Below are 23,330 nucleotides of genomic sequence, written 5' to 3'. Positions count from 1 at the left end.
TACGTGTCCTGTTCCCCACTTAGCCACTGGTGTTTTAACAATGCTTTCCCCGAGTGGAGAGGGGCCAGAAGAGACAGAGTACTGTATTTTCATGGAAAGTGTGGGCAAGAAAGTTTCCCTGGTAGAGGCTTACGCTCACGAAATCAGACTCATCATCGGTGATGTGTCTGCAAATGAAAGGAGTATGCTATCAATCGATGGTATTTATTGAGCTCTATGTCCCAAGCACTGTACTACAAGCTCGGGAGAATACAGTGAAACGGTTAGCGGTCCGTTCCCTGCCCACAGTGACCTACTATGTAGTAACAGAACTTGTGATGGCAGTCAATCCTAATTACTGAGCGCTTATTGTGTGCAGAACACCACACTAAGCATTTGGGAGAGTATAATATAACAGACTCGTTCCCTGCCCACGATTTTACAGACTAAAGGGGAAGACAGACATTAATATAAATTACAGATATGTACATAAGTGCTGTGGGGCTGGGAGAGGGGATGAATAAAGGGAGCCAGTCAGGGCGACTTACAAGGGAGTGGGAGAAGAGGAAAGGAGGCCTTAGAGTAAGGCCTCTCGCAGGAGTTGTGCCTTCAGTAAGGCTTCGAACAGGGCGGGGAGGGAGCGAGGGGTAGAGTAATTGTCGGATATGAGGAAGGAGGGCATTCCAGGTGAGAGGCAGGAGGGCATGGAAAAACATGTCATTTCAACTCCACTATTTCTATTCTACACATTCTTATTTACTTTTTCTTGCTAACTTGAAACGAGCAGTTAGCTAGGAATTCAACAGGCAAAGGATAATCAAATTGCAAAATAACAATAAAAAACCACTTGGATTTTCTCTGCTGCCCTCTATTTTGAGTTTTCTGAAATGCAGCTTCGCGGGTGTAAACTTTAAGCTTCTTTCAATCAGATTTTTAAAAACATGAATCGCCTCTCCCAGAGTGTACATCAATCTAAATGACAATAGGTCAATGTACAGGAGAGATACTGGACAACTAACTGCACCAAAGGACCAGTAATAGGGACATTCAGTTAAGGATGTTTCCAAACAGGACGAAACATGTCCTTTTAAAACTTCAAACTTTAAAGCTTAAACTTCTCACCAAGAAGGAGATTTCATATGTTGACTCCTGGCCCACGTCCTACCGCTGTCCTGGAATGCCCTCCCTCCTCACAACCGCCAAACTAACTCTCTTCCCCTCTTCAAAGCCCTACCGAGAGCTCACCTCCTCCAGCAGGCCTTCCCAGACTGAGCTCCCCGTCCCCGCTCGTCCCCCTTCCCCTGAGCACTGTGCTCATTTGTATATATTATTTATTACCCTATTTATATTGTTAATGAGGTGTACATCTCCTTGATTCTATTTATCTTGACACTTTTGTCTTGTTTTTGTTTTGTTCTCTTTTGCTCTGCTGTCTGTCTCCCCTGTTTAGACTGTGAGCCCGTCGCTGGGCAGGGACGGTCTCCATCTGTTGCCGAATTGTACATTCCAAGTGCTTAGTGCAGTGCTCTGCACATAGTAAGTGCTCAATAAATACTAGTGACTGACTGAATGAATATGTGCTTAGAACTGGCACCAGAATTGCTTACTTATTGTCTTGCTAAAAATGGAATGGCGATGGTGACTGATCTGAATGCCCCATAAACTTTGACCTGAACAATCTAGTATGTAAAAGGAAAAAGATGGTCAGATATGTCAGAACTATAGAAGAAGTTAGGGATATTATTAGAGCTGGATTTCACTCAAATATTTTTAGCTATAACAGTTGGAACAAAGCAACTTTTTTTAAACCAGCAAAGTTTGGCCCAGGCTCCTGCTGGCTCCCCCAATCCTGCTTGGCTTTTCACGGTCACCCGCAGCTACGCCAGGCTGCAGGGGGCGGCCCCGGCTTGGGCGGATGCCCGTTCGCCTCCAGAGAGACTATCTGGCCTCATTTAACGTGAGCAGCAGAGGCCGGCTGGAGCTGCAGTGGGGACCTGAACTCATCCCTCGAGAGACCCTCCCCTTCAGGCCGGCCGACCGGTGCTGGCTCCCCGGGATCGAGTTTCTCTGCTGAACCACCACCGGTGGGATGCCGGATTCCATCCCTGCGTGCCCACTGGACTGGAAGTTCCTCGAAGGCAGGGATCGTGTCTATCTCTGTGTACTCTTCCACGTGCTTAGTACAGGGCCGGGCACAGAGTTGGCGCTCAACAAATCCGACAGATCGACGGCCTAGGGTTGCGCTTCGCTGTGAGCCTCCGAGAGAAGGCAGGGGGTTTGAGCCTGTGTGCAGATCGGGATCGGAAGCCTCTGAGGGGAAAGGGGATTTTGGAAAGGCCGTATCCCCGGCACTCCGGAGAAGAGGGTTCCTGTACTTCCCACTGCTTTCTCTCGCCTTCCTCTTTGGCTTGAGGACACCATTCGTCCTGCGGCTCAGAGCCCGAGAAACTCACGCTGAAGTGGATAAAAAACTCAGCGGCTCCTGTCTGAGCTCGGTCCTTTCCATGTTTACTGCTATTAATGACGATAATATTAATAATGATTGTGGTACTTGTTAAGCTCTTACTATGCACCAAACACTGTACTAAGCGCTGGGGTAAATACCAGCTAATCAGGTCCCACATGGGGCTCACAGTCTAAGTGGGAAGGAGAACTGGTATTGCATGCCCATTTTGCAGATAAGGGAACTGAAGCCCAGAGAAGTTACGTGACTCGCCCCAGGTCTCACAGCAAACAAGTGGAGGAGCTAGGATTAGAACCCAGGTGTTCTGACTCCCAAGCCCGGGCTCTATTCTCTAGACCCCGTCGCGCCTCCCCCCAGGATGGGATGCATCCCAGAGGGTGACCAGGTCAACCCAACGCAAAGAACTCATCCGTCAATTCCCTATGGACACCCAGGCCACTGCCAGTTCACGTGTTGATTCACAGCCTTGTCAGCAGGACCAAGGCATCTGTGGGCTTTCTCAGGCCTCCGGGAATCCACCGTTCATTTCACATCCCGGAAATGAGGCAAAGGGAAGAGAACCCAAACTTTTGGCAAAGTTCACTGGGGGAGGAATTTTGGAACCGTAGAACCGGGGATGAGCTAACATCGGGGAGGAACTGTTGGGAATGCTCGGAGAGCTACGGATCCCTGAGATGCAGAGGGGGACCGCGTGTCGGGAACTCGGGGGCGGCGGGGGTGCTTGGAGGAGGCCACAGGAACCAGGGTGCAAAGAGGCAAAGAGGAGGGGAACACAGAGAAAGGCAAAGAGGTGGGTGTTGGTGTAAGGAGCCTTGAGGGCCAAGGGTGAGGTGGAAACGTGCCCAAGGCACGTCAGCAGCTGTGGCAACAGTTAAGCACGTTTCCCATCTCTCCACACAGCACCAACCCCAAGAATGGGCTGGGCTCCTTTTCTGGAGGTGCCGGAGTGGCCCGGCTCCACTGGAGACGCCAGGGGCCGCGCGGCTCTTCTGGAGAAGTCCGAGCGGCACAGCTGTTTGTTCAATGCCCCTCCCGGCAGACGACAGGCACCTCTTTCCCCTCTGTCAGTTTTGTGCCTTTTTGGCAAATCCCAGCTGATGTTTCTCAGAGCCCCTCTGCTCCTTCAACGTTCACGGCACGCTTTTCTCTGGCATCCCCGCTTCCCCCGCCCACACCCGCCGTGTCCACCTTGCCCTCCGCAGCCTCGGGCCCGTCCCGTCCGGCTCTGCTACAACTTCCAGACCCTCGTACCCAGTCCTCCGGCCAGGCCGCCGTCCTACGCTGCTTCTCAACCCCAGACATCCCGACCCCATTCCGGTTTTTGAGCTCCCCCGGCTCAAGAATTCCAACAAAACACCAGCAGCCTCACTCCAAATCCTCGATCGATTAACAGTATTTACGGAGCGCTTACTTAGTGCTTACCGCACTAAGCTCTTGGGAGAGGACAGGGTTTACAGACGCATTCCCCGGCCACAAGAGGCTGAAAGTTTAGAGGGCGAGACAGACGATAGACCAAACTCCAGGAGGACAGGGAGCATGCCATCTACCGCCACCAAACTCTCTCAAACGCTCAGTGCAGCACTCTGCCCACGGCAGACGCTCGATAAACACAGTGGGTTGACAAAACAAGCCTTGAGGTTCTCACTCCGCTCTCTCCCAGAACAATCCGAGTTGGCGTATTCCCAAGGCCTCAGCTACTGGAGACAAGACCCCGCCCGACTCCCACTTCTTTTTACCAAGGAGGATCCCGGGAGATTTTGCTAGAGCTAATAATAGCACGTAGGTTTGGAGAGACCCAAAGATCTGATCGAAAAGCATCACAGCCTTTCGATAGCAGAGAGGTAACGTTCCATCGCAAATCACGGAAGACTGAGTCCCGGCACCCTCACCCCCGACCCCGCCATCCAAAGCCCAAGCTCTAAAAACCCAAACTCCATCCATTCCACCCATCCTGCAGATATTCCAGGGGTCGGAAACAACTTCTGGTGGGCCAGGAGCTGGCAGTGTTTTGTTTTTTGGTATGGTATGTTACGCATTTACTATCTGTCAAGCACTGTTCTAAGCGCCGGGACAGATACAGTTTACCAGGTCAGACACCGTTCCTATAACACCTGGGGCTCAGAGCCTAAGTAGGAGGGAGAACGTTTTACGGTTGAGGAAAACGAGGCCCAGAGCAGTTAAGTGACTTGCCCAAGGTCACACAGCAGGCAACTGGCAGAGCCAGAGCCTCTGGCTCCCAAGCCCTGGTACTTTCCACTAGGCCACGCTGCTTCTCCAAGCGTTGAGTCCGTTTACTTTTCTCTTTGGCCTTCGCAGACCTGGAAGCACTTTGTGCTGACCTATATGCTGCGTCTGATCGTTCTGCCTCTCCAGAGAGGGAGCCGCCTGCCTACCGGTTCCAAGTCCACACTCCTAACTGTGAGAGCGGCTTTCTTTGTACTAGGTGTGTGGGAGGAGTGTCTCAGACCCAACTCCATAGCCCCCAGAAAGACAAAGGTGCTCTAGCAGGATGTTTGTGATAGCACTGTGAAATCAAGAGCGTCTTCTTAACAGAGGTTCCCGGACATGCTCACCCAGGCGATAATGGATACTGGGGCTAGGACAGGGGCGTTTCACCCCACTAGTGTTTCAGACACTCAACCATCAACGGTACAGAGCCGCGATCTCCGGCGGGGGTCGGGGGAGGGGTGGAAGACGGGTCGGAAAATGCAAACTTCATGCAAAATGAGTCCTGGGATGGTTGTGGAATCTTCCCGAGTGCCCAGGTCCCTGGGCACAGCACGGCCAGCACCGAGGCCGAGGGGGGAAGCCGAGACGTGCCATCGCGGAGGGGGAGGCGAGCGGGGCAGAAGGGTGCTGGGGGCGGGGAGGGAAGAGGAAGCAGGCAGCCTCGGGGCCAGGCTCGCTGCATGGCGGCAGGTCCCCAGCTGGGCTCACCAACAACAATGGAAGAAAACCATCTGCTAGCCTTTAGGGGCGTTTCCCAAACTAGCCTGATTCCCAACTGGACCAATCGGGGGGCTGGGGCCAGATGTGGGGAGGAGACGGCGAGTGACGCTGAGCCTCACAGTTGGGGGAAGCAAGACTCACTGAGTGCCAGGCCAAGAGATGAAGCCTCACTCGGGAGAAAGGGAGGGGAGGCCGTGGGCGGCATCGACTACTTCCATCCTGCAGCCACTGTGCTATTTGTGAGTGGCCTCTCTGACTCACCGGTTTGTATGGTAAGAAAGAGATGTCCGGGTGGTTGTTTTCAGTCAAAATCCCAAAGCCTCGACGCCAACGGTGCTTTTGGAGGGGAGGGGAAGAGTTGGGTGTGTTTTGGTAAGTCTATCAAGATCAGATAAGAGGTGTTTAAGGGGATGAAGGAGGAGCGGGAGTGCTGACCTCACCCCGGGCCTGGAGCACCCTGAAAGAGCCCTGAGAGAGCCCGGGAGCTTCTGCAAGAAAAGGACAGTGAATATTATTGGTTGACTGAGAGGAGCTTCCTGGCTCTCGGGTCCCCCTGGACATTTCAGAGTTCAGCCTCTCCGGGGAGAAGATGTCCAAAATGGGGAGGAAAAGTCTGAGGTAACGGCGCAGGGGATTCTGAGCTTTCTGGCCAGTCTACGGGGTCCAGGCACCGACCGGGATGTTTGGACGGTTCAGGCTAGAGTCCAGAGGGGGCTTGTGGGGAGCAGGTTGGAGACCACTGAGCTCTAGAAGGGCAGACAGGCCTCCCCTGTCATTTCCAAAGGCTCTTCTGCAGCTCGGTGGCAGGGCCCCAGCACTCTCCCAACAAAGACAACAAACCAGCGACGGGGTCGGGGGCGGGCGGAGGTGAAACTCGGCAACAGACACACATTTGGGAAGGACCCCGGACTTACGGAAAGGGAAGCGGTGAGGGGCTTGGAGGGTAAGGGAGGCTGGGTCGGTTCCGGCGGTTCAGAGGATTACACGAATGGGCTCCATGAACCTTGAAATCGATGTTAAAAACGGTGGGTTCGCATTTCTCGTGGCAGGGTTGCCAACACGGACCCGACCTGCTTCGGGCCGGGGTCCAAGTGTCAGAGAGGGAAGTGGCCGGCGGGCCGGCAGGACAGCCCACCGGACAGATGCTCCGACCCAGGCGGGGGAGACGTGCAGGATCGGAGAGGCCCGTTCCCTGGGGTCCTCGGAAGGAATTTTAAAATCCGTTTTTTTTTAATCCACCGATTCTAAGTCAATGGCCCTTCAGGAGATGTTAGGAGGAGGAGGTGGTGGTGGTGGTGGAGGAGGTGAAGGAGGTTCACAGGAATAACGGAGGCCATTAGAGAAGGGGAGGGAACTGTTAACTAGGAGCTCAGCATCAGCCCTTTTACAGCTTCCGCGTCTAGGAGCACGCAGGGTGCCTCAGGCAGAACAGGATCTGGAGAGCCAAAGGGCCCAGCAGCCTGGAGGGCTGCACTGTTTGTTGTGCAATTTGGAACTAGGGACCTGGAAATCAAGACAATGCATACCATCGAGTGGATGAAGGGCACTACTGGTAGAGAAGGATAAAATAAATCCCAAATTGTTTTTTTTTAGACAAAGTTGGGTCCTCAGCAGGAGAGAGAGATAGAGAGAAAGATGGAGAAAGAGGGGCAGAGAAAGAACAGGAGGCTAGTTGGAAGAACAGAACCCTTCTCATCTGACCCTTCAGTCCTCTCCAACTCAGAGCTAGACCTCTCCAGAGAATGAGTTGCGAGGTAGGGCTCTGAGCAAGTCCAGGAAGTCCAGTTGGCACTGCCCACTGGGCAGGCCTAATGGCAGCATTCCAGAGGACCACAGTCAGAGTTTCCAGGAGGAATAGGGTGTGGAAAAAGTCCCTGGGACTTATCCACTTCTCCTCTGAAAGGAAAGCGCACCCCAGACTCCCTGCCTAGCTAGGGCCACCAGTAAGGGCCACACTGCTTCAGCCTTCAAGCCCAATAAAATGTCCTCTGCAGGGCCACCAAGCCCACCCCTAAATCCCCGGTCTGGGCTTCCCTCCAGCCCCTCTCTGGGATAGATCAACAGGTCTCCGGAGATTCCCCCGGAGTGGGGGAAACGAAAACAGCCTCAGGGCCGAAAGGGGCTGAGACGTGAGGTCCGGGATCCAGTCGATCCCTTCCTCGGTGAGCTGCCTTGGGGAGAGGAGGTCTGCCAGGTGGGGAGCTGGCATCTCAACTTATGAGCAGAACAGTGCAGGGACCAGGCTGCCAGACCAAAGGGGCAGGAGACAAACCCTTTGAATTTTCAGGGGGGCTTCCGCTTCTCCCAAAGCTTCCGTCTAACCACTAGTTCAACTTCTCCGTCCGCTGTCCCACCAGAGCTAAGGGGAGGCAGGCACTGTCATCCCCATTTTCCAAATGAGCCCCAGAGAGATTACATCACTCGCCCAGAGTCCGGCACAGGGCCGGGCAGAGCCGGAACTCGAACCCCAGACTCCGGGCTTCCAGACGCAGGCTCTTTCCCCTAGGCCGTGCGGGCTCTCCTGGGCGGTGTAAGAAATCTCACTGCCGAGCCTTTCTCGGGGGAGCGGGGGCCGGTGCCTACGGCGATGCCCCCAACTAAGCTGGAAAAGGCTGAGCTTTTGCCAATTGGTTATAAGGCTTATTTCTTCTTGTTGGTTGTGAGCGGGGGATAGGAAGAGCGGGCGGGTGGGAGGGGGAGGGGTTCCGGCAGGGTTAGTCCAGCAGCAGCCGCTGCTTCTATACATACCACCCAGGTGCAAGTCGATGAGGTCACTGTAATAAGACTCTCCCCAATAGTCTACAACAAGGAATTGGTGAAGAGACAGTTATTGGACCAAATACCTTCCGCCCCAAGCCCCCCTCGTCCTCCCCGAGAAATACGAGACACAGTATGCGACAGGCACAGAGAGTGAGAGTCGGAGGAACGGCAAGGGATAGCGAGTGCGTATCTCTTCATATGTGGACTTCACGCCATAAGAGGCGGGAAAGGGGGTCTAGAACTCACCAGCACGGAGGTACGTAACCAAAGACGCTACCTATCTGAATATTGCCAAACACTGCCAATATTGCCATGACCAGTCGCCTCCGTCCTGACCCCCGTGGGCAGGCAGAGTCTGCTGACTTCTGTGTTTCTCATGGGCCCGGTGATCTGCCGCGTCTCAGAGATGTAGCGAGGTGTGCAGATTTTGGTTCGCTTTGACCGGGGCATTCTGGAGGTGCGCCTGTTGACTGTCACCCCCCGGGGGTACGTTCTGGGAAATACCGAAGAAGAGACCTCTTCTCCAGATGGTGCCTTCAGAGGGTTTCCTAGGGGGTGGAATCTGCTGGAAGGAAGCTATTGGTGTCCAGCCAGGAGGACTGTGGGTACTGGGGCTTGCTAAGCAAATACCAAGTGAGTCTTAGAGAGCACAAGGATGGAAGAAGAGGGCCCTTTCTATATTTCTGTCTCTAGTGGGGGCCCAGGCTGAAAGAGACAGAAGGAGGGCTTTCCAGCACGCCCAATCCTTCCCCAAGCCCCCAGATCTGACTCCATTCCTTCAACTCATCAGGACATCTGAAACAGAACCTCCTTTACCCTCGGCCTGCCCAGTGGGGAGCCCGACCCCTGGCTGGTCCTCTTGCCCGACCGGCTGAGGGGCCCAGAGGGTCTCGTTGCTTCTGCCGATCTCCGGAACTCACTTGCCAAAAGGCAATGACAGACCCAAATCAACATTCCAACGGGCTGGGCCGCTTGGCCTCCGCCTCTTCCCCGGGGCCCTTGAGCCCCTGTTCTCGGAGGGGGTTTGCAAGCCATCCTTCTCACTCCCGGGTCACACGGGCCGTTGCAGGTCCCGCCTCGTCCCACAGACAGACACTACACCGCCGTGGTGAAGCCTGAGACTCCCAGCGCCGGGGACGGATGAGCTGATGAGAACAGGGGAGTCAGGTGGGCCCAGAGACTGGCTCTGCACCTGATCGCCAGGGTTTCCTTCCCAAGACCCCGACCGGAAGTCCTTGTTCGGCCTCCCCTCTGGCGGAGGGGTCTAACTGAGAGAGCTGACCGTGGTCCAACCCCTCGGGAACCCGAAATAGCTAGTTACGTCGCGGCCCGATCCAGCCAGGTCCCAAGGTGCCGGTGGACACTGGATTTGATAAACCACTGGCAAGAAGGACGGTGACAAAAATCAAGCCTTCGGCGATGGGGAATTGACCCACGTAAGCCACGGTCAGCAACGGCGTGGGAAGGGGCTTCTGCAGTGGGTACCCATTTCCACCGTAGGGTGGACCCCAGGCACCTCGATCTGTGCTGAGATCCGTGGGGAGCCGCTTTTCATAATGAAAGTGCTGGTTAACGAGGCGAACCCAGAGCTCGTCAAATGAACTGCAAAACTTCTTACCGCAAAATGCCAATGCTGCGGCCTAGCTAAGTTATTTGTTTCGCTTGGCACCTGGCGGGACAGATCTGGGGGATCGCCCTTCCCACGCATCCACCCTCTGACCCCGGTTACGAAAGACAGGGAGCACGGAGGCGGCACGGCGAATGTAGGCCAGGTGGTAACTCGACGGCAGTCGGAGGGGCACTAGGTAGGCTCCCGAGGCCTGGTGCCACCTCCTATACCGGGGGGCCAACGTGCAGTCACGGAATCTAGACACGGTCTGGGCAACAAGAGGGGCCAAAGCAGGGAGAACTCAACGGGCCCCGGGCTAGTAGCCTGTCTTCACTGGGATGGTGCTGTGCCTGCCCCTAGCGAGCACCAGTGGGGGAAAAAGATCCCTCACTCCACCTCCCGGCTGCCAAGGGACCCTGCTCTACAGCAAGGGTGGTCCTCAGTGTTAGCTCCTTGACCTGTGGCCCGAGGCCCAGTCGGTCAATTCTGTGGTGGGTGAAGACCTGGTGGTACCCCGGCCCAAAGCGGGAAGGGAGCCGCCTCTTTCTGTCCAGTCCTCCCCGGCGAAGGGGGCAGAGCGTGCCCTCTCAGCGGTGCGTGGATTCTCCTAACCCGGACCCACAGACACGCAGCAGACACCCTCCAACAACACACAACCCATTTTCCTACCCCACACGGAGCGTGACCCAAGAACTGCAGCTGACCGGCCCTCCCTCCAGACTGGGGTAGGTGCCGGCCACGGAACCTATCTCCCTCGGGGAGGCCTGGGAGCCACGGGGGGGGGGGGGGGAGTTCTGTGATGGTTCCTTCTAGTTCGGCCTCCTTTCCTTCTCTCGTGACCCTCAGCACCAAGGAGAAAACCAAAGAACCTTATCACCGGTTACACCTCGTGTCTGGGTACGGAGGCGGGTGGAGGGAGGGCAGCTGGGACTCCCCTGGAAGCTGGCGAGGGTCTGGGGATGAGGCAAGGTGCATTAGCCCCATGAGCCCCGGGAAAGGGACTTGGCCTGGCCCCACTCGCCTGGATTTCCCACATCCCGCTAGGGGCTGGGTGAAGATGCTGGGGACCGGGGTGGGAGGGACCTTGTTGGGAAAGAGAACTGGATTCTAAGTGGGAACATGGGAAGTTTCAGCCTCTGGGAGGTCACCTCACTCCCTGCCAACCAGCCCCCCCGCCGAGTGGGTGTTCTGGGGACCCTGCAGGGACCGCGAAGAGGATGGAACCCAAAGCAGTACCTGCTTCTCCTCGGAGGGCCTTCTCCACGGCCACCCCTCTCTCCTCCAGCTGCCTCTGCTTCTCCTCCACCTGCTCCAGCTGCCGCTGGATAATCTGCAGGAGAACACCCAGTGAGCCTCAGCGCCCGATCTCCCCAGAGAACCAAGGCCACCCTCCTGCCCGCTCACCCACTGGGACCTGCTGGCCGTCCCGAGGCAAGGCGGCCACGGGCCAGTGGGGCCAGAAGGGCCACTGGGTCAGACTCCCCAGGATTTATTTCTACGGCACCACAAAGCTGGGGCTCTGAAGGTGGCCCGGGGCTCAGACCGTGGTACTCGGGTACACGATGCATATATTCGATTGTGCATTTTGATAACTCTATTTGTAAATATTTTCATGCATTTGTAATTAACATTTTTAAGGCACTTACTGTGTGCAGAACACTGTACTAAGTGCTGGACAGCGTTGGATCGTACTCTCCCAAGTGCTTAGCTCAGTTTTCGGCACACAATGAGCGCTCAATAAATGCCATGAATTCGATTACTGATTGACACTACTGCTCCTCCTCAACTCTGACGCTTCATCCGACCCCGCTTTCCCTCGGGGCCACCAGAGGGAAAGACTGACTGGGCGGAGGATGAGGCGGGGCACCGAGGGCCAGAAGCAGGCCAGTATTCGGCACTAAGAAAAACAGCGTTTGGGACTAATCTGTGCCGCCTTCCCTCACTGATCAACTCTGTGTGGAGATTGTTGGGGAGGAGGATGGGAGGGCAGAGGAAATGCGAGCCCGGTGAGGGGAGGGCACGGGAAGGGAGAGGGAAGAGGAAAAGGGAAGGCGGGCGTACCTGGGCTCTGTGCAGGCGCTTCAGCTCCTCCTGCTTCGCCTGCCTCCGCGCTGCCTTCTGCACCCTCCGGGTCAGCTTGCTGCTCAGCTCCTCCTCCGTGTAGGTCCTCTGCTGGAAGGAGACAAGACCGACTTTGGGTGTCCCCTCTGCGGTCCCAGGGAGGGAGCAGGAGGAAAAGGAGAAGGAGGAGGAAAAGGAAAAGGAGGAAGAGGAGCCCCTGGCTGCCTCACTTGGCCAGGGCCCTGCTGGAGGAATCAGCCGCCCCTTCCCAAAGGGCGGGCAAGGTGGTGGTGAGGCCATGAAGAAGTGAAGGGCTGTGCAGCTTTCCCCACTGTCAAGCCTCCCCGCCCCTCAGGCTAGATGTCCTCCGACTCCCTGCCCTGACCTATCTGCCACCGGGCACCCGTGGATCGGGACGACAGGGTGCCCTACAGTGAGGAGGACAGCGACCCGACGGGGAGGAGCTGTGGCCGAATTAAGCCAGCGGTGGGCGACGGCCGCCTCCCCTCCTGAACCAGGGTTCGGCCCACCGGGAATCAGATCGTCCCAGACCACTCGCCCGGCACCCTTCGGGCCTCACCTCGGGCAGGTGGCTGAGTGGCTACCTGCAAGGCTTCCCTAAGAGGCAGCGATCAGCAGCAAGAATTGGAGGAAAGATTCTTAGAAAGAGTGTGAGACCCAAACTCTCTGTGTGGTCCAATCACACCACAGGCCTGCTCTAAAGGATCGTTGAGAACGACCCAGGCGAGGATCATCCGTTTGGGCAGAAGGGCTACGGTGGGCCCAGCCGAGACTTCGGAGCTGGCGAAAAGATGTCGTCCACACTCTGATGTTTAAGAGGGCAAGGGTGTTTGTTGCCCTGTATTACCGGAACGCTTGTCCCAGGGCCGGAGCGGGCAGAGGGGCGAGGCGGGCCGGCCCTCGGAACTAAGGGCCTCACCTCAGCCTTCACGCAGGGACAGGAAATGGCCAGTCCCACGCCTAGCCCTGGTCGGGGCCGGGGCTGGTTTCCCACAGAAAAGTCCCTTTCAGAGAAAACAAAAGGGACGAGGTTCCCTATATCTCAGGATCACCTGGGCTATAGACGTCTCAAAAGCCAAGGGAGCAGCAGTCCCTTGAATCCCTCTCAGAGAGCGTCCGTCCCGGTACAACAACGGGAAATTCTCAAGATTCCAAGAACCGGAAAGAACCTCCTCTCAGGGTTACATGACACAGCCGGGCAGGAACTTCATCTTAAAGAATTCAGAATCCCGTCCGTCCAGGAATGTATCTACCAACTCTGTTATACTGTACTCTCCCAGGCGCTTACTACAGTGCTCTGCCCACGGTAAGCGCTCAGTAAACGCGATTGATTGAGCAGAGCCATCATTCGGCAGGGAGCACGGACCCACCCTCGTCAACCCGCCCACCCCCCGCCCCCATCCCAGCCCCTCCGGTGTCCCCGGCACATGCCCCGGCCTGTTCCGAGAACAGGGCTGTGTCCTCCCTTTCTTTTTTAGGACACGTCCAGAGAAGACTCCGCTGCCGGCGTCGGCTGCGATACCATGCATGTACGGCTGGGGTTAGTACGAATGTGACTGGGCGGTCAGGAGTGGGAATCGGTCCGATCGGTTAATCTGCGGACATGCACGCAACGGTGGCCAGCCGATGGGGATGGAGACGCTACCTTTGACGAGTATGATCTCTTGAATGCCAAGGCGTGAGGTACATAAACCGACTTTAAAGGGGATGGCAAAGGAAAACAAAACAAAACAGTAATGATAAAAAAACGAACACACAGAAATGGAGCAAAAATCAGTTAGAGGTATCAAACAAATACATGGGACCGAAACACAGGGTTATGGTCAAACGCCACACGGGACTGCACAAATGATGGGCCTGGAGGGGTCTGGAGGGGCGGCCGGTTCGGAAGCTGCCAAGGCGGCTGCCAAAAGGAAGCCACTGAGGCTTTGAACTTCTCTCTCCCCTCCCCTATTCGCCTTTCCCTGGTTCCCTCATCTCCTACTGTACCTGGGTCATCAGAGGCTGGGAGGTCCAGACTCCCAAGAGAAGAGAGCGAGAGGCAGAGCCTGAACTAACACCAGGGAAGTCTGATTCTGGGGGAGATAGCTGGCTGACCTCTCCGGGGCCCGCTGCTCCGGCCCCCTGCCCCGCCGCCTTCCGTTTCCCGGCGCGTCGTTCCGGAGCTTCGGGGGTGCTGGGGCCTAGCTTTGGGACACGGTGCCTCCAGAGAGGGGCACTAAAATGTCAGGATTCACCTACTCGATTCCCAGAGACCCCCTGGACCACCTGCTTGGCTTTGCGCTTCCCATTTACCCTCCTGGATACAGATCCCAGCATCTACCGAACCCCCCACCAAAACCGGACCCTCCCTCCCTCCCTCCTTCTGTCCATCCCCTTCTCTCGGGATCCCGGCGCTGGGGACCGGGTAGAGCCCGGGGCCGTTCACCCGGGAGATCTCCCCGACCCGTGCCCAAGGGAGGCCGAGCGCAGAGGGGCCGTCCCCGATGCAGGCTGCTCAGGGAGGTCAGTGGGGCCAGTGGGTCTCTGAGGAAGCTGGGCGGCTCGACGGGAAGGCGCAGGCCTCGGCCAAGGCCGGTCCGGCGACCCCGCATCACCGGGCCTGCCCGGCCCCCTCCTCGAGGTGGCCATTACTCAGGGTTGAGGGTTGGGCCCCTCCGGGGGCGTTTCCACGGAGCTGAGCGTCACTCACTGCTTACAGTTCATTACAGACTGCAAGCTCCCTGAGGGCAGGAAATTTGCGTTCTGTTACCTCTGCACTCTCCTAACCCCTTAACACAGTGCCAATCACTCAGCATGTACTCAATCAATCCCACTGATTGACTGACTGATTAACTCACACATACACACTCGTAAGCCCCACCATAGCTTCACCAAGTGTGTCCTGTTTCCTTCTCATCCAATCTACTCTCCCCGAAGAGGTGGGTTTATCCCGCTATCTCCCGCCCCCATCTCGTACCCACCCCACGCTGGGGCAGAATTACAGGGACACAGTTCCACAATTGCACCTCCATCTCGGCCCGACCGGCTCCTCAACCGACGTTTCCCTACCTCGCTGCCCCCCCGAGAAATCCAACCCTGGATTTTCAACCTCGATATGCTTCGCCCCGGGAAACCCCAGGGCCAAGATGGGCCGAGACACGGCAGCCGGCTGGGCTCTGCCTACCTCTCGCTTGGACTTCTGGGAGGACCGCTCGAGGATGTCGTCGCTGGAGAGGTCGGAGTCCTCTGAGAAGCTCAGGTGGCGGCGAAGCTGCAGCTCTGGGGAAGGAGGAGGGGGGTGGGGCACGGTGGCGTGAGCTTTATTCCGGCCCATATCATAAGATTCCCTGCCTCTCCCCTTAGCCCTCTTCCCCCTCTCCTCCCCCAAACCGTGCCACTACAGTACCTTCTCAGCAAGGAAAACCGTTCCCTCCCAACCCAGTTCCTGCTGCTGGGAAAAGTGCCTTTGGGAACAAGGCCGGTTCCTCCTGCCCCCGTAAAACCTCCTGCCCAAGGGGCCCACAGACGGGAAGCCCCCCCCGGACAGAGTACAGAGTCCCCGCCCTCCCGGCTCCTGCTCCGTCACCCAGGCCTGGAGGGCGGCCCTGCTCTCCCCTGGAAGGGGACTATGTTCCAGGAGGAAGAGGCCAGTTGGTCTTGGTGGTCCAAGCTCTTCAAAGAGAACCAGCCCAGGAGGTTCCGGCGACCCTGAGCCAGTGGAAAAGAAGGGGAGATTGGGAGTCCCGAGGCCGATTTACGCCTGGTCTGGGAGCCCAGGGCCTCCCGGAGAACCTCTGCAAGCCCAGAGCTGCCCGACAACGGAAGGCAGCGGCGTCCGCCCGCGGCCCCAGGCTCAAGTGGAGGAGGCTGCCAGGACCCGGAAGCCGGAGCTGCCCAGCTGGTCCTTACCCGCCCTCAGTACGGGTGACGTCTTGTGCTTCGCAGAATCCACCGTGGCGCCGCTGGACGGCGTGCTCGGGCACGACCTGTCGTCCGCCTTCTTCTTCTTGTCCTTCTTGTACCCAGAGAAGACCGACTTCCACAGGGACTTGGGCTTGGCGGCCGCTTCCTCCAGGAGGCCGCCGCCACCGGGCCTCTCTGGGGCTGGGCGGCCCTCGCCCTTGGGCTTCTTCTCTTTCTTGTTCTTGCGGGGAGAGAAGAGGGAAGACCTCTTCTTGCTCTTCCCGCTGGAACCCTCGGAGGAGGTGAGGGATCCGTCGGGGCCCCCGGAGTCCGAGGGGGGGGAGAGGAATCCCTCGCCCGTGGCCTCGTGCTTTGGGGCGGGGCCCTCGGAAACCCCCGGGCCTGGATACCTCGGGGCCTCGAGCGCCGGCTCTCGGGCCCAGGCGGGCAGAGAGGAGGCCTTGCGTGAGGAGGGCAGCGGAGCCCCGGGGTGCCCCGTGGCAGCCGCCAGTTCCATCTCCTTCATCTTGCTCAGCTGCCTGGCCATGGCGTCGCGCAGGGCCTGGCTCTTCACGGATTTCTCCCGGGCTCTCATGCGTTCCTCCGCCAGCTCCTTGGCTTGTGCCGACACCACGGGCAGTCCTCTCGACGGCTCCGGGGCGGGTGGGCGGACCTTCTCCCCGGCCGGGGCCTGGGGCTTCTCTGGGCGACCCCAGCAGCTGGGAGGTGTGAAGAACTTCTCCTGGAAGCTCGTGTCCTCCGTGCGGTCATCGTACGTGTCCTCCACGTCGTCCGCGAACGGGATCTCGTCGACGCTCTCCACGAAGGACTTCCGCACCTCCTCCCTGGAGGGCTGGGCCGGGTCCCCGGGGGGGCGGCCGCGCTCGAGGACGTCTGGGGGCGGGGATGGGGGACGCGGGGGGACGGGCCCCGGCCGGGGCTCGGTGGCGATCGCCCAGCTGGCCTGAGGCCTCTTCCGCCGGAGGGTGGCCGGCTCCTCGTCCCGGGGCGGGGGCGGGGGAGGGCTGGACGGGGGCGTCAGCATGGTGGACTCGGAGGTGTTGAAGCTCTGGCTCGCCAAGGTCCGCAGGTTGGAGGAGCTGCCGTGAAGGCCCAGGCCGGAGCTGCTGGACAGGTCCTTGCGCTCCTCGTGGCCGCTTCGCAGCTCACGGTCGGAGGGCGACTTGGGGGTGAGTGGCGAGAGCCTGTCGCCTTCTAGTTTGGGCGGGCCCGGCCTCCTTGGGGTAGGCTGGGGCTTCAGGAGGCGGATCCCCTCGTCGCCCGTGTAGGATTTCAGGCTCACGGGGTCCAAGACGGAGGTGGGGAAGCCGGGCTCTGGCCCTTGGCTCCTGCCCACCGGGGTGAGGCCAAGGCTCCTGCGGATCTCAGCGCTCTTCATCCAGAACTCCTCCACGAGGTCGCTCCGCTTCAGGGCCTCCTCGGCTGCGGTGGGGCTGCCTGAGCCGTCTAGGCTCTTGAGGGCCAGCGGCGTGGACGTCACAGCTGCCGTGGGCTGGAAACGCACGGGGGACTCTGTAGGGGATGGGACGGACGTCTCGGAGGAGGGCTGGGGCTGAGAACAGATGGGCGGCTGGGAGGACGGGGAGGCGGAGGGGGAGGACGGGGAGGCGGAGGGGGATCCCCTCGTCGGGGACGCCGGCTGAGACTCGACCGCTGCACCCGGCGTGATGACCTCGGGGAGGGCCACGGGCTGGGACCGGATGGGCGACGCTGGCGGAGGAGGGCTGGGGACCCTCCGTGGCGCGGCAGCCTCCTCTTCCGGCTCCCGGATGAGGAGGAACGGGTCTGGGAAAAACCGCTCCTCTGGGGTTCGTTCCCTGCTGGCAACGGAAGCGTAGGGGACTCCGGCATCCTAAGGGGAGACAAGGGAAAGAAAGTATCGGAAGCCCCCCGGGAGAGGCAGAAGGGGAGGATCTGCACACTCGGCTTTAGGATTTCTCCCGTGTGGGTGCGTGTGCACAGACAAACACACACACCTGCTCCTGCATGCACCGGCCACATGCACACGAATGCTAAGGGTTCTGCCTAAGAGAGGTTCCTTCAGAGCCACACCTAGCAAGGGCCCTGCAGACAGACAGGATGAAAGCTTTAAGGCCACGATGTGCTCAAGGACATCACGCTTGTGCTTCCTCCGGCAGTCTTGCCAGAATTCAGGATCTTCCCAGGCAGAGAGCTGAAGCCACAGTCCCGCCGCTGTGCAGGGGATGGGCTCAGCACTGGGAGCACGTGCTGGGCTCTGACATTAAGGGGATGTGCAGGAGGGTTGAGCTCTGGGTCTAATTTATCCTCTGACCACCCAGAGGGCCAGGGCGTGAGGGATCCTCATTCCCGGACTGCAGTGGAGAGAGCAAGAGCTTCCGGAGGGCACGTCGGAGACGGGGGGCAGAGCCGGGCAAGGTCCAGGTCGGGGGCAGAGCCCGTAGAGGGGCAGTCAGTCAGCCTGCGCTAGCTGGGAAGCCCCCACAAACCCAGATACAAACCCTGAAGGGCAAAAATGTTCTTCAAAGTTCCTCAAAACACTGAAGAGTCTCTGGTAGGGCCCAAGGGGCACACTGTCCTCAGCCCGGTGGTAGAGGCCTGGATGGATCCAGGCCCACTTAACCGAACGCGCGCGCAAGCACATGTTCACATACCTACACAGGCTCCACTCACCTCTATCCTGGGGCTGCTGGCTGCAGGAAACGGCAGAGCACTTTCTCGAGGAGACTGGATGGGGCTGGAGGGACCCGAGGGGCCTGGGATGAAAGGATTGGGGAGAGGAAGAGGGTGGGGTAACTTCAAAAGCCATCCGAGCCCCATACTGAACCGGCCAAAGATAGACCAGATGGACGATCCTCGGCACCCGACCGGCTGAGGTTCAAGAGATGGGAGGGGCAAAGTTAGCGTGACTTCCCCCATATCTCCTCAGGCTCCTGCATCCAGGGAAGAATGCCCAGACTCCACGTCATCGGAAATCTAACGAGGCTCATCGCGGAAATGATCTTTATACAAGTAAGGGCAGGTCCCGGGACTCTCTCACCCATCCCCTGAAAGTCTATGGCATGGAGGATTTTCCAGGGACCGTGAAGTAGCTTTTCCTTACCCTACGACTCTTAGAGAGCGCTGAGCCCTGTGGAACTCCTACACGGGAGGGAGGAGGTGGGAGCGGTCCGGCTACAAGCCACGGGTGCTTCCTATGTTCTTCCCAGACCCCCACGCCACGCTCTGGACAGTCAAAAAGACTTACTTGGGGATTCTGGGCTGCCAAGCATTGTGAGTAGGTACCTGCTTCTCCTGCCGGGGGCAAGGGAGCTGACTCCTCCTCCTCCTCCTCCTCCTCCTCCTCCTCCTCTTCCTTGTCGTCGGACACTCTGAGCTCCAGCTCCGCCTGTACCTCCTCCCGGTGCCGCAGGCGACACTCGGCTTCGGCGTCGGACGGGAAGTCGTCGGACCAGCGCTGATCTGGATGGGGGAGGCAGGTTTGGGTAGCCGACCTTTCTTCCCTGGGGACCCCTGCCGCTGGCTCCAACCATGTCCTGGACCGATGGCCGGACAAAGCTCCCTACCCTGCATCTCCTACTCGTTCACCTGCCTGGGAGTCTGACCCCAGGCCCTCCCAGTTGCGATAACTCTCAGTTTCCAGTTCCCCAGGCAGCAGGGTCCTCTTGATCCCAGGGCCCGGCTGCTTTTCAGGCCCCTCCTTCCTGCCTGAAAAGCAACCGGGAATACGACGGACCTCTAAGAGAAGGAAATTCTCCAGTTGGGCCATCCCTCGAATCCTTCCGAGGTCTGTTCGGCTCCACTGTTTTCCCTCTCCTCCTGGCACCGATCCTTGATTTTCATCTTCTCTCTGACCCAAGCTACGGCTCCTACCCATCGCCCCTCAATGCCCCTTGATTCCTGTCTCCACAGCTGGCTCCATCCCCTGACTGGGCAGGACCTCTGGCCTAAGGAGCCCCGCCGAAGTTTGCGAGACTCTGGAGGTTCCCGGGGTCCTCTGGAATGAGTGGATGCATCTTCAGTTTATGGGCAGGGAGACTGAGGCACACAGCACCCAAAGACAAAACCAGGTCATTGGTCGAGCCAGGAATAAGTCTCAGGAGTCCAGAGTCCCTTAGCCCAGGGCTCTCAACCTGACCACTGGTCTGAAGAAGGGAAAAGTGGAGTTTAGATTGGAATGGAGCGGGGGGCTGGAGTCATCTGCGTGAATGATGTGGTTGCCCTAATCTGCTGTGCAAAGCACCTGCCCCAGCACTGGCCCCACCCATATTCCCCCACGCTGGGTCGGCTAAGCCACCTGATAGCATCCCTCCAGGCTCTGGTGGCCAGCATACCATTGTCCAGCTCGGCGCCAGTGTCGTCCCCGTCCTCGGCGGCCTCCCCCTCTATCTCCGCAGGCTCCGGGCCCACCTCCTCCTCTTCCTCCTCCGAGTCGTTTTCCTCGCCGGGGTCTGCAAAGCAGCAAGGTTGAGGACGGGAAAGAGGCCATGTCCGCGTGGACGGGAGGGGCCAGAGCCCTCAGCTTTTCCCAGCCCCCAGGTCTGAGGGCAGAGAGGAGACGTCCTGCTCCGCCCTCGACTGGAGCCGGGTTCATCGGTGGGGGAGGGGCTACTGCAGAGGGGTCCCTCCAAACCTGCTGGGAAACCTGGAAGGGGCTCCGAGTGCAGTGTGGGGAAAGGTCACGGAGAGCGGGAAGGAAGTGTCCACTTGAGGCTCAGCTGGGCCAACCGACAGCTCCTGTTCCCAACCGGGAGGATGGGGCCCAGGGACCGACGGGCAGAGGGAAAGACTGCAAGAGGAGAGCAGAGCTGAGGGACAAGAAAAGGGCAGATGGACAGCACTGGAATGTGAGTCCACCCTCAGACTCTTGGTAGGGGAGTGGGAAGGGGAGGGGAGAATCGTTACGTCAGGGCAAGGCTGGAACGGACTCCTCCCTGAGGGGCAGCACAGACACCGGGGGGTCCAGAGACCTCTCCGGGCTGCAGGTGAGCTATGGCTACCTCTCCGCTCCTTCTCTCCCATGGTCGAGCCGGCCCCTCGCCACCCACTTGGGACCCAGCCACCGTGGGGAGACCTTCAGACGCTGCTTCGGTGTGCCAGGGCTCACCTCCACCCCCAGGGACCCCATGACCACTGGCAGCCAACCAGAGAATCTGCTGGGTGAGGGGCTTGGGCACCCTGGAAGGGCCCTTCGCGACAGGTAAGCCCTCAACAGGGCCTCCCCCCGGGGAGTCTGGGGCTTTTCACTTCGGGCAGCGGTTCTGCTATTCAGGGCCTCGGGCCTGGAGAGCCGGAAGTTTGAAGACTGCTGGAGGGCGACAGGGGGTCAGGTGGAGGACCACCATCAGGGTCCCAGGCTGGGCCACACCATGTGCTGCTGGCTGCCCTCGGGGGGCATCTCAAACGGATGGGATGGATGTCCCGAGACCAAATGGCCCTTCGGCCCGGCTGCCCAACATCCTCCACGGGCAGTACCCACCCAGCCAGACTCAACTTCCAGGGAGTCACAGAAGATTGGGTGAGATGGGAACAGGGGTGGACGCTCCCCAAGTCTCAAGAGATAAGGGGAATTTTCCAGCTCAAGACCACCGGCTCTCTTTCCATCAGAGGTCACGGACGGCGATGGCAGGGCTGCCGCGACCCCGGCATCGACGGGGAATGCTGTCGTGCCGAAGCCGGCCAGGCGGGCTTCCCAGCAATCGCCGGTCCTCGGTCCGAGCCGTCCCCCTGACTGACCCTGCCTGCTGGCTCCTCCCCCTCGCCTTTCAGAGACTATTCGGGTCCCGCAAGGCACAGGGCTTGAAAGACATCTCGACCCATAGATACGCAAACCCCTAGGCCCCTCTGCAAGAGGCTCATATTGTAGCCACTCTCGCCGTTGGGAAGTAGACACAGGAGTCACCTAGAGATCACCGCAAAGGATTCCCTCACTGGGCCGAGACCCAAGGGCAGACCCTATTCACGGATCGGCCCTCCGGCACCCAGTAAAGTCTTCCTGGTTGAAATTCACACTACGGGGGTTTCTACTGTAGGAGTCAGAGGAACAAGAAGACCGAAATCCTCGGGGCACCTTAAAGAAACAATTCAGTTGCGTATATAAGACAACAGACGGGAAGGTGGGGCCGATGCAACAGCAGCAGAAACCGAGAGATACACGGCTCGGGGTGTGGGGGGGTGGAGGTGTCGGTTAGGATGGAGAGCAAGAGGCCAGAAGCTGCCACACAGATGAGGCGCGCGCGCGCCAAGGAAGCCAGAAAACTGCATCGTGTCTAGTACTCGGCTCCTCCGGGTGGCCAGCTGGGGCCGACTCCCTCATCCTACGTCCGCTCGGCCCGCCCGGACCGACCCGGGAAGCCAACCAGCAGAGGTGAAGGACTAAGGCTAGAGCTGTCTACCGCAGGTGACAGCTAAACTGCAGGCCGGACCACCTCTCCTCTCAATCCTTCGGGCAATCCCGGAAGCCACCCTCGCCCCACTCCTCTCTTTTCCTCTGCTGCTGCCGAGGGAGGAGGTGGGACAGGCGGGAGTGTGAGAACGGAGGAAATATAAATGTTAAAAATCCCCATCCTGCTAGGGTCAGATCGTCCTGGAAGAACAGGACACGATCAGGGTGGGGAGGGCCACCCACCTCCACCGGGTTGACTCGGTGACCAGCCAGGGACCGCAGACGGGTCGCGGCCCTTGGCTTGCTGAGCCCAGTGATATCTCTCTGGCCGCTCCCATGCTGGGATGGCTCCCTCCTCCTCTTCCTCCTTTCCATCCAGCTCTGCCACCGCCTACTCCCGCCAACTCACTGTCCATCAACCAAGCGGTCCTCACCACTCCCAGCTCCTCCCTCTGCATCTCGTCAGGGGCCGTCCGGCGGGGCCAGGACCCTCGACTGGTTCCCCAGGACGAGCTCTTTCACAGGTCGACTTCATCCCGCCACTCCAACTTCCATTTCTGCACCCTGCCCCCGGCCCGGACCTCTGTTCCTCGTTCTGATTCCTCCTGAGAATGTCCCTTTCCCTCTGCCCTGCCCTGAAGGGGTTAAGATGAAAGTCTTGACTCATGCAAGGCGTACATGCACCCTCTGACCCTCCCCTCCGACCCTCCCTCCCGGCCTGGGCATGCGGTAGCGACAGGGCCGGGATTCTAGTGTTAAGGTACCAGCCGAGCCGCTGAGCTCCAGCAGGGGGGCAGGGTTACTGTGAATCGGCAGAGGGCAAACATCACCAGACTACCTCCGGAGACCGTCTCCAGCCAGGCCTGCACCGCCGCGCGGCGTACGGAGGGAAGGTCGGATGCTGAATTCAAAACAAATGATAAACGCACAGGTTACACACACTTCCACGCCGCCGCGGCCCGGCGCCGCAAACTGGAGTCCCTTCGAAGCGGGGACTGGACGCCCGAAGCGGCGCTGGGAGGTGGAGATAATCCCGGAGGATTGACGCGGGGTGACCTTGGCGCCCCTGGACGGCTCAGATGATGGGGTCATGAGGGCAGCGGTCCCAAACCCGAGTTCCAAGATGCCGCTCCTGGCCAGGCCCACCCTCGTGTGGCCTGAAAACCTGGACAAGGGATGCCAACCGGAGAAATTCAACCATTCGCCGCTTCGTGGGT

General features: G+C 58.9%; 1 protein-coding gene across 20 annotated transcripts in view; it reads right to left on the bottom strand.

Moving 5' to 3' along the window:
• Positions 1–23,330, bottom strand: part of MICAL3 (microtubule associated monooxygenase, calponin and LIM domain containing 3) — a 118,324-nt gene that overhangs the window by 4,856 nt on the left and 90,138 nt on the right. For 9 of the 20 annotated variants that reach the window (XM_029077690.2, XM_029077699.2, XM_029077701.2 and 6 more), the window contains 10 exons: positions 22,952–23,014; positions 20,063–20,179; positions 19,014–19,190; positions 18,402–18,484; positions 15,735–17,601; positions 15,010–15,104; positions 13,489–13,539; positions 11,823–11,933; positions 10,998–11,091; positions 8,141–8,191 (listed from right to left, as the gene is read on the bottom strand). In XM_029077690.2, coding sequence (XP_028933523.1) covers positions 8,141–8,191; positions 10,998–11,091; positions 11,823–11,933; positions 13,489–13,539; positions 15,010–15,104; positions 15,735–17,601; positions 18,402–18,484; positions 19,014–19,190; positions 20,063–20,179; positions 22,952–23,014 — 2,709 coding nt within the window. Of the gene's footprint in view, positions 1–8,140; positions 8,192–10,997; positions 11,092–11,822; positions 11,934–13,488; positions 13,540–14,207; positions 14,567–15,009; positions 15,105–15,734; positions 17,602–18,401; positions 18,485–19,013; positions 19,191–20,062; positions 20,180–22,951; positions 23,015–23,330 lie in introns of those variants that run through there. The other 11 variants (XM_029077694.2, XM_029077700.2, XM_029077696.2 and 8 more) reach the window with 8 other exon arrangements.

This window comes from Ornithorhynchus anatinus, chromosome 13, assembly GCF_004115215.2.
Source record: "Ornithorhynchus anatinus isolate Pmale09 chromosome 13, mOrnAna1.pri.v4, whole genome shotgun sequence".
Lineage (NCBI taxonomy): Eukaryota > Metazoa > Chordata > Mammalia > Monotremata > Ornithorhynchidae > Ornithorhynchus > Ornithorhynchus anatinus.
This window is presented reverse-complemented; position numbering and strand designations above follow the sequence as displayed.